The sequence below is a fragment of the Bos mutus genome, chromosome 26 (genome assembly GCF_027580195.1).
Source record: "Bos mutus isolate GX-2022 chromosome 26, NWIPB_WYAK_1.1, whole genome shotgun sequence".
Classification (NCBI taxonomy): domain Eukaryota; kingdom Metazoa; phylum Chordata; class Mammalia; order Artiodactyla; family Bovidae; genus Bos; species Bos mutus.
The window spans coordinates 35,440,877-35,453,612 of record NC_091642.1 but is presented as its reverse complement, the minus strand read 5'-3'; the positions used below and the strand labels follow the sequence as shown (position 1 = coordinate 35,453,612).

Sequence of the window (12,736 nt, the reverse complement as noted above, 5' to 3'; positions counted from 1 at the left end):
CAGTATACAATTCAATATTTTCACAGAGTTGAACAACTACCACCACAACCAATTTCTGAATATTTTTATGACCTTGAAAAGAAATCTTATATGCTTTTGGAGTCACCCTCATTCCTCCCCAGTCTCCCCAGTTCTAGGCGTCACTAACCTATCTTCCATCTTTATAAGTTTGCTATTCTGGACATTTCATGTTAATGGAATTATACAATATGTGTCTTTTGTGTCTAGCTTCTTTCACTTAATGCTTTCAGGGCTCATTGATAATGTAGCATACATCAGTACTTCATTCCTTTAAATGATTAAATGGCATTTCAGTGTGGATATACCACATTTTGTATATCTGTTTGTTGGTTGATGGACATTTTGGTTCCTTCTATTTTGGTTTTTATGAGTTTGTGGACATTTATGTACAAGTTTTATGTATGTGTGCATTTGTTAAGTTGCTTCAGTCATGTCCAACTCTTTGCGACCCTATGGACTGTAGCCTGTCAGCTCCTCTGTCCATGGGATTCTCCAGGCAAGAATACTGGAGTTGGTTGCCATGGCCTGCTCCAGGGGATCTTCCCAAGCCAGGAACTGAGCCCATACCTTTTACTCCTGCTGTAATGGCAGGCGGACTCTTTACTACTAGCACCACCTGGGAAGCCCCACAGGTTTTGTATACACATATGTTTTAATTTCTCTTGGGTATATACCTAGTGATAGAATTGTTGGTGGGCTTCCCAGGTCACACAGTGGCAAAGAATCCACCTGCCAGTGCGAGAGACACAGGAGATGGGAGTTCAACCCCTGGGTCAGGAAGATCCCTGGAATAGGAAATGACAATCCACTCCTGTATTCTTGCTTGGGAAGTTCCAAGGACAGAGGAGCCTGGTGGGCTGTAGTCCATGGAGTCACAAAGAGTCGAACACAACTGAGCTCAGCACAGACAGATGATAACTTTATATTTAACCTTCGAAGGAAGTGTGGCAGATCAAAGTCTTAATGTAAGAACTGAAGCTATAAATCTAGAAGAAAACTTACACATAAAATTGGCTGCACCATTTTATATACTCACCAGCAGTGTATGAAGCTTACAATTTATTCACATATTTGACAGTGCTTCGAATTATCTGTCTTTTTGATTCTAACCATCCTAGTAGAATCTGATCCATTTTCACATGGATCATGTTGCATCTGTAGGTCAGTTAGGGAGTAATGCCATCTTAACTTTTAAGTCTTTCAATAGATGAACATGGGATGTATTACCATTTATTTAGGTCTTCTTTAATTTCCTTCAGCAAGGTTTTGTATAGGCTAGTTTAGTTTTGATAGGCTATGTGTACATAACCATTGATTCTTCAAATTCACATGAACAGATAGAAATAGCAATAACGATTTGTAAGAACTCTACTCTCCTTCTTGGTCTCAGAGTAATTTTGAGTTGACAAACTTAGAAACTGTATGAAGTTGATGTTACCAATGGGGATAACTACTTTTGTCTATCAGGTACAACTGTGATAGGGTTAAGTCTATCTTAATGGTGTTGGATTCTATAATATTGGGCATGCCACAGGTCACCTGGGGATTATAAGAGCCTTATTAAATTAATGCTAGTCTAGAGGACTGGATAGGAAGAAATGATTATTTTGGGTATGTTCATGACCTCTGTAGTCAGTATTTCAGATTGTCCCATTCTTATTATCAATTTTATGTCACATATATCCCTCCTCTAAACCCACCTTAGTTGTCCTTGTGAAGGGCTTTTACTCTCCCAACTTCCAATTTGTGAGAGCTTTATTCAGTCAATTCCTTATTCTGAGCATCTACACTCTTTTCCTCGCCCAAGCTGCCTATTGCCTCACATCTTGGAATACAGTAGTGGCCGGCCCCATTTTGTCTTTGTATGCGGGATAAATAAACTCACTATTTCTTTAAACCACTGTTAACTTTTTTTTTTTTATTGGTAGGCAAACACAACCTTAATTGATAGAAATGAGCAAATTAGAGCCATATCTTGAAAAATGTTATAAACCAGAATCAAGAGTTTGCAATTCTCTTTTCCTTTTAAACCATTTTATCTGGACTCTGCCTAAAGACACATGAAGAAGTTGAAAATGTGCAAAAGCTAACATAGCAGCACATCCTAGAATATATTACAAAGAAAAAGAATGGATTCACAGAGACTCTTATGTTGGGAAGTCCAGGGCTAGCCATGACGTGTACATTGAACTCAAGTGCCTTCCATTTTTCTTCAGCATATTTAAGTATGTAGGTTTCATCTTTATGTTCGGATACTCATGTTTCAAAATGATGACTGCACCACTTCTACGTCTGTATCTGTGTTTTGACTATGAAGAAAGAAAGAGAGAAACTGGCATCAGCAAGCTCTTTGGTAAGAAGTAGGTTGCTTCACCAGTGTGCCTGCAAAAGAGGCTTGGAATGAAGTTTTTAGGCAAGCTAGGGATGAGGAGTAGGAAATCAAGACTGCATTGGCCCAGTCCACACACTTTGCCGGTTGTTGTAGTACTGCACTTGAGTGTCTAGGTTTGTTTAGCTTTGTAACAGTGTGTTATTTTGGATTGATTTTAATTATTTATACTGGCAAACTACCAGATAATTACATCAAATAACTTATAGGAAAAACACAATCAAGAGATGGAGTTTACTTTTGAAAACTTGATAGCATCTGTGTCTGATTTGTTTGGAGCTGGGACAGAGACAACGAGCACCACGCTGAGATATGGGCTCCTCATGCTGCTGAAACACCCAGAGGTCACAGGTATGATAACATGGTGGGCAGGGTGAGTTTCGGGGAAGATATTGGGTCTTCTGTCTTATAATTTCTCTTAGAGAAGCTTTAGTTTTGAAATTTCTTTGCCACCCACTATAAGCTGCCCAAATATTAAAAAAAAAAAAAAGGTGAAAGTAAGACAAATTTGTATAGTAGGGAGGATTGCTGAGAAAAGTGAAGACAGTATGAGCAGTATCAAAGGCAATAAAGCTATGGATTTCATCAATAAAAAATTCTGGTTAAGTATCTGGACTTCATGGGAAGGGATTTGCAGCAGGCACAACCAGCATAAATTGGCCTACAATGGACTATTAGTTTTCTTAAGAAGTGGCCACTTTGAATGGTAGATGTATTTTTACCTAAATCTTTCCCTGTTCTAAATATGCAGCATTATAATGCTAGGGTAGGGAAGATGGGAGCTATATTGTTGAAGTATAGCAGAAATTCTAGAAATCTGGTGAGAAAGCCTGAGAAAATTTTTGGTCTGAGAAGTACTTTAAAAGGTTAGATTTAGAAAAAGATATATGCTCTTTAGACAGAATATGTACCTAAAAGGCCACCTGATGCAAAGAGCTGACTCATTGGAAAAGACCCTGATGCTGGGAAAGATTGGGGGTAGGTGGAGAAGGGGATGACAGAGGATGAGATGGCTGGATGGCATCACCGACTCAATGGGCATGGGTTTGGGTGGACTCCGGGAGTTGGTGATGGACAGGGAGGCCTGGCGTGCTGCGGTTCATGGGGTCGCAAAGAGTTGGACATGACTGAGCGACTGAATTGAACTGAACTGTACCTAAAAGAATTTTTTCCCTTTTTAAACATTAAATAAGATAGCATTTCACGTTGCAAATAAACACACACACAATACATATACAATTGCAAACCATACATACATCAGTTATAGAATTTGATTTGTAAAACATCGTACATTATTTTGATATGAAAATAATACTTGATACCTGTTTTTCTTTCTGTGATTGTCGAGACCAGCTCAACAAGCAGGGTTTCCGAAAGCGTGATACGGTGAGAGAATGAGAAACGAGACACAAGAATTCATAGAAAAGCGAGGATCAGGGAGCCGACACCACTCCAAGGCGAAGGTGCAGCGCCTGAATCCAAGCCGGCTTTATTATACCCTCAGCCGTGAAGGAAAGAACATGCGGGGAGTTAAACTATAACTTGTGTAGCCTTCAGGGCCAAAGAACAAAATGATCATTAACCATTTAGTAATTAAGAAACAGTAATCAATAACAAATCAGTAACTAAGACTAATATTCTTATCTACAGATTTTTCACCAGATATATAAAACATGTGACTCTCTGAGAGGCCAGTCGAGAAACAGTCTGGGGTCGGTTTTCCGACCCCAGGATCATATCTTGTTTTCATGATTATGAACTGTTCCCTCTGGACTTGTTCCAAGAGTCTCATGCCTTATAGCATCCAGTTTATCAATAAACTTCTTTTGCGGCCCTTGCTGGGGCCTGCTTTTGTTTTATTCTTCCTGTCTCCTACATGTGATGACAGACATCTCTTGAGTTAATAATATACCGTTTGTGTTTAAAGTGTTTCATCATGCTAATATATGTGCTTCCCAGGTGGCACTAGTGATAAAGAACCTGCCTGCCAATGCAGAAGATGTAAGACAGGCGGGTTCGATCCCTGTGTCCAGAAGAGCCCCTGGAGGAGGGCATTGCAACCCACCCCAGTATCCTTGCCAGGAGAATTCCATGAACAGAGGAACCTGGCAAACTACAGTTCATAGGGTTGCAAAGAGTTGGACATGACTGAAACGACTTAGCACGCATGCATGCTAATATATAGGCTTCCCTGGTGGCTCAGATGGTAAAGAATCTGCCTGCGATGCAGGAGGCAAGAGTCGGGAAGATTCCCCTGGAGGAGGGCATGGCAATCCACTCCAGTATTCTTGCCTGGAGAATCTATGGACAGAGGAGCCTGGTGGGCTACTAGTCCATAGGGTCAGGAAGAGTCAGACATGACTGAGCGACTAACACTTTTTTCACTTTTCATGCTAATATATAGGTGTGCACAGATTTATCCCTGGAGAAGGCAATGGCACCCCACTCCAGTACTCTTGCCTGGAAAATCCCATGGATGGAGGAGCCTGGTAGGCTGCAGTCCATGGGGTCGCTAAGAGTCAGACATGACTGAGCGACTTCACTTTCACTTTTCACTTCTCACTTTCATGCATTGGAGAAGGAAATGGCAACCCACTCCAGTGTTCTTGCCTGGAGAATCCCAGGGACGGGGGAGCCTGGTAGGCTGCCGTCCATGGGGTCACACAGAGTCGGACATGACTGAAGTGACTTAGCAGCAGCAGCAGCACAGATTTATCCCAAAGCCTAGCTTGTATGAGTGTCATTTGTACTTGTATTATGAAAACTCTCTAAGTCTAGGTGTATTTCTGGACATATAATTGATGTTTATAACTATGTTGGAATACCTTTACAGAGTTTTATGTCACCCTGATTTGGTATGAAAATGTGGCATGTGTTTTCCTCTTTTTCCCAGTAGTCTTACTTGTGTCTTATCAGCTAAAGTCCAGGAAGAGATTGACCGTGTGATCGGCAGACATCGGAGCCCCTGCATGCAGGACAGAAGCCACATGCCCTACATGGATGCTGTAGTGCACGAGATCCAGAGATATATTGACCTCATCCCCACCAATCTGCCCCATGCGGTGACCCGTGACATTAAATTCAGAAACTACCTCATCCCAAAGGTAAATTTGTTTCTCTTACAGTGACCTCAACACTCTTGAAGTTCCCATATTCACTGTATGATTTCAGTCCTCAAGATGAGAGAATTGGAAAAATCATACATGTGGCAGCTTGATGGGTTTTGTGTTGTTTCCAGTTTGTGGCTATAAATCTTTATGATGGCTCTCGATATCTGGCTAAGTCTCCCAAATTGTTCTGCTTCTTTAATATTGTTTTGGCTACTCTTAGCTGTTTATATTTCCAGGTAAATTTTAGTATTAATTTGTCAATTACCCAAAACATTCAGATGTGATTTTTTTCATGGTAGTATCAAATCAGTTTAGAAATTGACATCTTGACATGCTGATGCTTTCAATTCACAGATACAGTTAATTTGGACTTTCTTTAATTTTTTTGATACTGTTTTGTTTTTAGTACAGTGACTTGCACATCTGTTATATTTTTCTCAGATAAGAAATATTCTTGATCTTATTATACATTTTATAATTTTAAAATTGCTTTTTCCATTTTTTTGGTATATAGAAATATAATTGATTTTATTACCTTGATGACCTTATATCTAGCAACCTTTCCAAATTCATATATCATTGTTAATAATTTGTTTGTAGATTTATTTGTAATATCTATATGCACCACAATTCTGCCATCTGGTTTAATATTTGTTTTTTTCTTTATTTTCCAATTCTCATGACTTTGATTTACTTTATTGCATTATCACACTAGCAGGATTTCAAGGATAATATTGAACAAGGTGGGGATAGTGGCTGTTGTTTCATTTATGATATCCTGGAAGAGGTGAGGGTTATATATCTCATCATTGAGAATGATATTTTATGTACATTTTCGTAAATATTTTAAAAAAGCAGATTAGGGAAATACTTCCTAATCCTATTTTTGTATGATTTGGGGGATAAACTTTATTTTTTATAGCAGTTTTAGGTTCACAGCAATTTTAAGCTGAAGATACAGTGATTTCCCATATACTTCCTGCCTCACCTATTATCAATATCCTCTACCACACTGGTACACTTTTTTACAATTGATGAGCCTATACTGACCATCATTAGCCTCCAAAGTTCATCATTTGCATTAGGGTTCACTCTTGTTGTTGTACATTCTGTGAGTTCAAGCAAGAGTCTAATGATATGTATCCATCATTGTAGTATTATATAGAGTAGTTTCATGGCTCTAAAAATCCTCTGGGCTCTGTCTATTCATCCCTTTCTCCCCCAAATCCTTGGCAAACATTTTATGCCCATTGATTAGGAACTCCCTATTTTCCCCTCTCCCTTGCTGTTCACAATCTAATTTTTTCCACAAATGTGTGTATAATTTGATCAAATGGATTCTCTGCATTTGTTTATATAGTATATATTTTGTTCCCTCTATCTCTGTCTCTCTCATATATAAAAAGCTGAATTTGGTTTGCTACATTTTATTGAGGACATTTGTATTTTAATTTGTAAGAGGCTGGTCTACAATTATCCTTTCTCAAAAATTTTTGTCAGACTTCTGATATCAAGGTAATGCTGGCTTCATAAAATAGGTGGGAAATTTTCCATACTGTGGGTATGTTTTTATTATGTATATATATATTTCTTTTGGGTGTTCAGTTAGTACTGCCTTTTCTGTGCCTAATAAGTATGGCTTAATCTCAGATATTATATAAGAAAAAAACGCAGTCTTAGGTGATGTCTGTCTTCTCCCAGAAAGTGTTCATCTTTCCTCCACTAGACAGAATTATAAAACACCTCCTATTTCAGAATTGTATATGTACACAGTCAAAAACTGACTGCAGATGCCAATTTGCCTTCCCAAGTTTCTTGCATCTGGAATCTGGGGACCAATTTTAGTCAGCAGTTTTCCAGTGCTTTCTAACACATGGTTTCTGTTTTTATTCAGACTTTCTAGTTGGCATCCTACAAGCTATTCTATTTTGAAGACTGCATATGTTACTATTATATATAAAAATAAAATAACTAAAAATTCTACTTTGAGGAGAAAAGGGTTGTGAGTTTCTTAAGGTTGAAATTATTACTGCTATCTTCTGGGAAAGATGGGATTCTGAATATCTGTGTGCCCCTTATGACAACCACTAGCCACATGTGCCCAGTGAATGCCTGAAAGTTGATTAATGCAACTGAGGAACTGAATTTTAAATTTTATTTACTTTTGACTTGCTTTAAATATAAGTAGCCATAGATCACGCAAGTCTACCATGTTAGAGCTGCTCTAAGTTTTTTTTTTTTCCCTCTCACATGGGTTTAGAACTCCCTCATCCTTAATTCTGCAACACTAAAAACCTGAAAAATTAAAAACAAATATACATTTAGTGCAATTTCATTTGGTGGTCAAAACGTTACTGGAACTGAAGTGAATCTATTTTTATTCCTATTTATGTCACTTTGTGTGATTATTCATGTCCTACTGAAGACATTTGTATACTGTCGATAATACTAATCGTGTTTACTTCAAAATGTTGCCAGAATTAAACCATGTAACATATATTTTAAAATATGAGCTAAAACTATGAGACATTTTCGTCTATCAGAATGATGAAGTTAAAGGCTGAAAAAAATCTTTTACTAGTGAGGATATACGTAAACAAGTACTTTCAGGTGCCACTGATAAGACTGTAAATAAGTATATCTTTTTTTTCTTTTTTTGAAGGACATTTTGGCCATAATTATTAAAAAATAAAATATATCTTATAATGCAAGAGTTATAATTCTTGGTATCTACTACAAATGCTTGTGAAGGAATATCAAAATGCATCCTTGCATCATTACTTGTAATAAAAAAAGTATTTTTAGCTACTAAATGTTCATTGTAAGTGTAATGGCACATTTATATTGTGTAGTATGAATAAGGCAGATGTGTATGTGTTGACGGGCTTCCAGGTGGAGCTAGTGCTAAAGAACCCGCCTGCCAGTACAGGAGTCATCAGAGACACAGGTTTGATCCTGTGTCTGGAGGAGGAGAGCATGGCAATCCACTCCAGTATTCTTTCCTGGAGAATCACATGGCCAGAAAAGCCTGGTGGGCTACTGTCCATAGGGTCACAGAGAGTCTGACATGACTGAAGAGACTTAGCAGCAATAGAAGCATATATGTTGACATAGGGCAATATCTAAATTATTTCATTATAGAAAAAAATCAAAATCTAGTGGATGTTTGTCACTGGGTAAAAAGAGAAGAAAATGCTAAGTAGCGTAAATGTATATAGGATTATCTGCTGATATGCATAATCTGTGAAAGCACATGTAACTAGTTGGTGGGAATGATTATTTTTGAAAAGTCTAAATGAGTTGGTGCAGCTAGATAGGAAGAAGACTCACTTTTTACCGTGTGCTTTTTGTGACAATATCTTCTTCTATTTTTCACTTGAGGTATAAGTTATGTAAAAGAAAAATTACCCTTTTAAGTACAGAGTCTAAAGAGTTTTGACCAATATGTGAAGTTATGTCACTACCACCACAAGTAAGATATAACACATTTTCATCATCTTGAAAATTTCCCTTATTCTCCTTTTGCAACCAATCCATTTCCCCCAATTTTAGCCCCTGATAACTACTAATCTGTTTTTATTTTATTTTTAAACTTTACAATATTGTATTGGTTTTGCCAAATATCGAAATGAATCTGCCACAGGTATACACGTGTTCCCCATCCTGAACCCTCCTCCCTCCTCCCTACCCATACCATCCCTCTGGGTTGTTACAGTTTACCAGCCCCAAGCATCCAGTATCATGCATCGAACCTGGACTGGTGACTTGTTTCATATATGATATTATACGTATTTCAATGCCATTCTCCCAAATCATCCCACCCTCTCCCTCTCCCACAGAGTCCAAAAGACTGTTCTATACATCAGTGTCTCTTTTGCTGTCTCGTATACAGGGTTATTGTTACCATCTTTCTAAATTCCATATATATGCATTAGTATACTGTATTTATGTTTTTCCTTCTGGCTTACTTCACTCTGTATAATAGGCTCCAGTTTCATCCACCTCATTAGAACTGATTCAAATGTATTCTTTTTAATGGCTGAGTAATACTCCATTGTGTATATGTACCACTGCTTTCTTATCCATTCATCTGCTGATGGACATCTAGGTTGCTTCCATGTCCTGGCTATTATAAACAGTGCTGCGATGAACATTGGGGTACACGTGTCTCTTTCAATTCTGGTTTCCTCAGTGTGTATGCCCAGGAGTGGGATTGCTGGATCATAAAGCAGTTCTATTTCCAGTTTTTAAAGAAATCTCCACACTGTTCTCCATAGTGGCTGTACTAGTTTGCATTCCCACCAACAGTGAAGAGGGTTCCCTTTTCTCCACACCCTCTCCAGCATTTACTGCTTGTAGACTTTTGGATCACAGCCATTCTGACTGGCGTGAAATGGTACCTCATAGTGGTTTTGATTTGCATTTCTCTGATAATGAGTGATGTTGAGCATCTTTTCATGTATTTGTTAGCCATGTGTATGTCTTCTTTGGAGAAATGTCTATTTAGTTCTTTGGCCCATTTTTTTGATTGGGTCGTTTATTTTTCTGGAATTGAGCCACAGGAACTGCTTGTATATTTTTGAGATTAATTCTTTGTCAGTTGCTTCATTTGCTATTATTTTCTTCCATTCTGAAGGCTGTCTTTTCACCTTGCTAATAGCTTCCTTTGTTGTGCAGAAGCTTTTAAATTTAATTAGGTCCCATTTGTTTATTTTTGCTTTTATTTCCAATATTCTGGGAGGTGGGTCATAGAGGATCCTGCTGTGATTTGTGTCGGAGAGTGTTTTGCCTATGTTCTCCTCTAGGAGTTATATAGTTTCTGGTCTTACGTTTAGATCTTTAATCCATTTTGAGTTTATTTTTGTGTATGGTGTTAGAAAGTGCTCTAGTTTCATTCTTTTACAAGTGGTTGACCAGTTTTCCCAGCACCACTTGTTAAAGAGATTGTCTTTAATGCATTGTATATTCTTGCCTCCTTTGTCAAAGATAAGGTGTCCATATGTGCGTGGATTTATCTCTGGGCTTTCTATTTTCCATTGATCTATATTTCTGTCTTTGTGCCAGTACCATACTGTCTTGATGACTGTGGCTTTGTAGTAGAGCCTGAAGTCAGGTAGGTTGATTCCTCCAGTTCCATTCTTCTTTCTCAAGATTGCTTTGGCTATTCGAGGTTTTTTGTATTTCCATACAAATTGTGAAATTATTTGTTCTAGCTCTGTGAAGAATACCATTGGTAGCTTGATAGGGATTGCATTGAATCTATAAATTGCTTTGGGTAGTATACTCATTTTCACTATATTTATTCTTCCAATCCATGAACATGGTATATTTCTCCATCTATTAGTGTCCTCTCTGATTTCTTTCACCAGTGTTTTATAGTTTTCTATATATAGGTCTTTAGTTTCTTTAGGTAGATATATTCCTAAGTATTTTATTCTTTCCGTTGCAATGGTGAATGGAATTGTTTCCTTAATTTCTCTTTCTGTTTTCTCATTATTAGTGTATAGGAATGCAAGGGGTTTCTGTGTGTTGATTTTATATCCTGCAACTTTACTATAATCACTGATTAGTTCTAGTAATTTTCTGGTGGAGTCTTTAGGGTTTTCTATGTAGAGGATCATGTCATCTGCAAACAGTGAGAGTTTTACTTCTTCTTTTCCAATCTGTATTCCTTTTATTTCTTTTTCTGCTCTGATTGCTGTGGCCAAAACTTCCAAAACTATGTTGAATAGTAATGGTGAAAGTGGGCACCCTTGTCTTGTTCCTGACTTTAGAGGAAATGCTTTCAATTTTTCACCATTGAGGATAATGTTTGCTGTGGGTTTGTCATATGTAGCTTTTATTATGTTGAGGTATGTTCCTTCTATTCCTGCTTTCTGGAGAGTTTTTATCATAAATGGATGTTGAACTTTGTCAAAGGCTTTCTCTGCATCTATTGAGATAATCATATGGCTTTTATTTTTCAATTTGTTAGTGTGGTGTATTACATTGATTGATTTGCGGATATTGAAGAATCCTTGCATCCCTGGGATAAAGCCCACTTGGTCATGGTGTATGATCTTTTTAATGTGTTGTTGGATTCTGATTGCTAGAATTTTGTTAAGGATTTTTGCATCTATGTTCATCAGTGATATTGGCCTGTAGTTTTCTTTTTTTGTGACATCTTTGTCAGGTTTTGGTATTAGGGTGATGGTCGCCTCATAGAGTGAGTTTGGAAGTTTACCTTCCTCTGCAATTTTCTGGAAGAGTTTGAGTAGGATAGGTGTTAGCTCTTCTCTAAATTTTTGGTAGAATTCAGCTGTGAAGCCGTCTGGACCGGGGCTTTTGTGTGCTGGAAGATTTCTGATTACAGTTTCAATTTCCGTGCTTGTGATGGGTCTGTTAAGATTTTCTATTTCTTCCTGGTCCAGTTTTGGAAAGTTGTACTTTTCTAAGAATTTGTCCATTTCTCCCACGTTGCCCATTTTATTGGCATATAATTGTTGATAGTAGTCTCTTATGATCCTTTGTATTTCTGTGTTGTCTGTTGTTATCTCTCCATTTTCATTTCTAATTCTATTGATTTGACTTTTCTCCCTTTGTTTCTTGATGAGTCTGGCTAATGATTTGTCAATTTTATTTATCCTTTCAAAGAACCAGCTTTTGGCTTTGTTGATTTTTGCTATGGTCTCTTTTGTTTCTTTTGCATTTATTTCTGCCCTAATTTTTAAGATTTCTTTCCTTCTACTAACCCTGGGATTCTTCATTTCTTCCTTTTCTAGTTACTTTAGGTGTAGAGTTAGGTTATTTATTTGACTTTTTTCTTGTTTCTTGAGGTATGCCTGTATGCTATGAACTTTCCCCTTAGCACTGCTTTTACAGTGTTCCACAGGTTTTGGGTTGTTGTGTTTTCATTTTCATTCATTTCTATGCAAATTTTGATTTCTTTTTTGATTTCTTCTGTGATTTGTTGGTTATTCAGCAGCGTGTTGTTCAGCCTCCATATGTTGGAATTTTTAATAGTTTTTCTCCTGTAATTGAGATCTAATCTTACTGCATTGTGGTCAGGAAAGATGCTTGGAATGATTTCAATTTTTTTGAATTTACCAAGGCTAGATTTATGGCCTAGGATGTGATCTATCCTGGAGAAGGTTCCATGTGCGCTTGAGAAAAAGGTGAAATTCATTGTTTTGGGATGAAATGTCCTATAGATATCAATTAGGTCTAACTGGTCTAT

The 12,736-nt window shown here is 37.5% G+C and overlaps 1 protein-coding gene across 1 annotated transcript in view; it reads left to right on the top strand.

Moving 5' to 3' along the window:
- The window catches only part of LOC102280731 (cytochrome P450 2C18), a 43,020-nt gene that overhangs the window by 16,387 nt on the left and 13,897 nt on the right, over positions 1–12,736 (top strand). The window contains exons 6-7 of the mRNA XM_005907260.3: positions 2,620–2,761; positions 5,327–5,514. Of these exons, the coding sequence (XP_005907322.2) occupies positions 2,620–2,761; positions 5,327–5,514 (330 nt within the window). The remainder of the gene's footprint in view (positions 1–2,619; positions 2,762–5,326; positions 5,515–12,736) is intronic.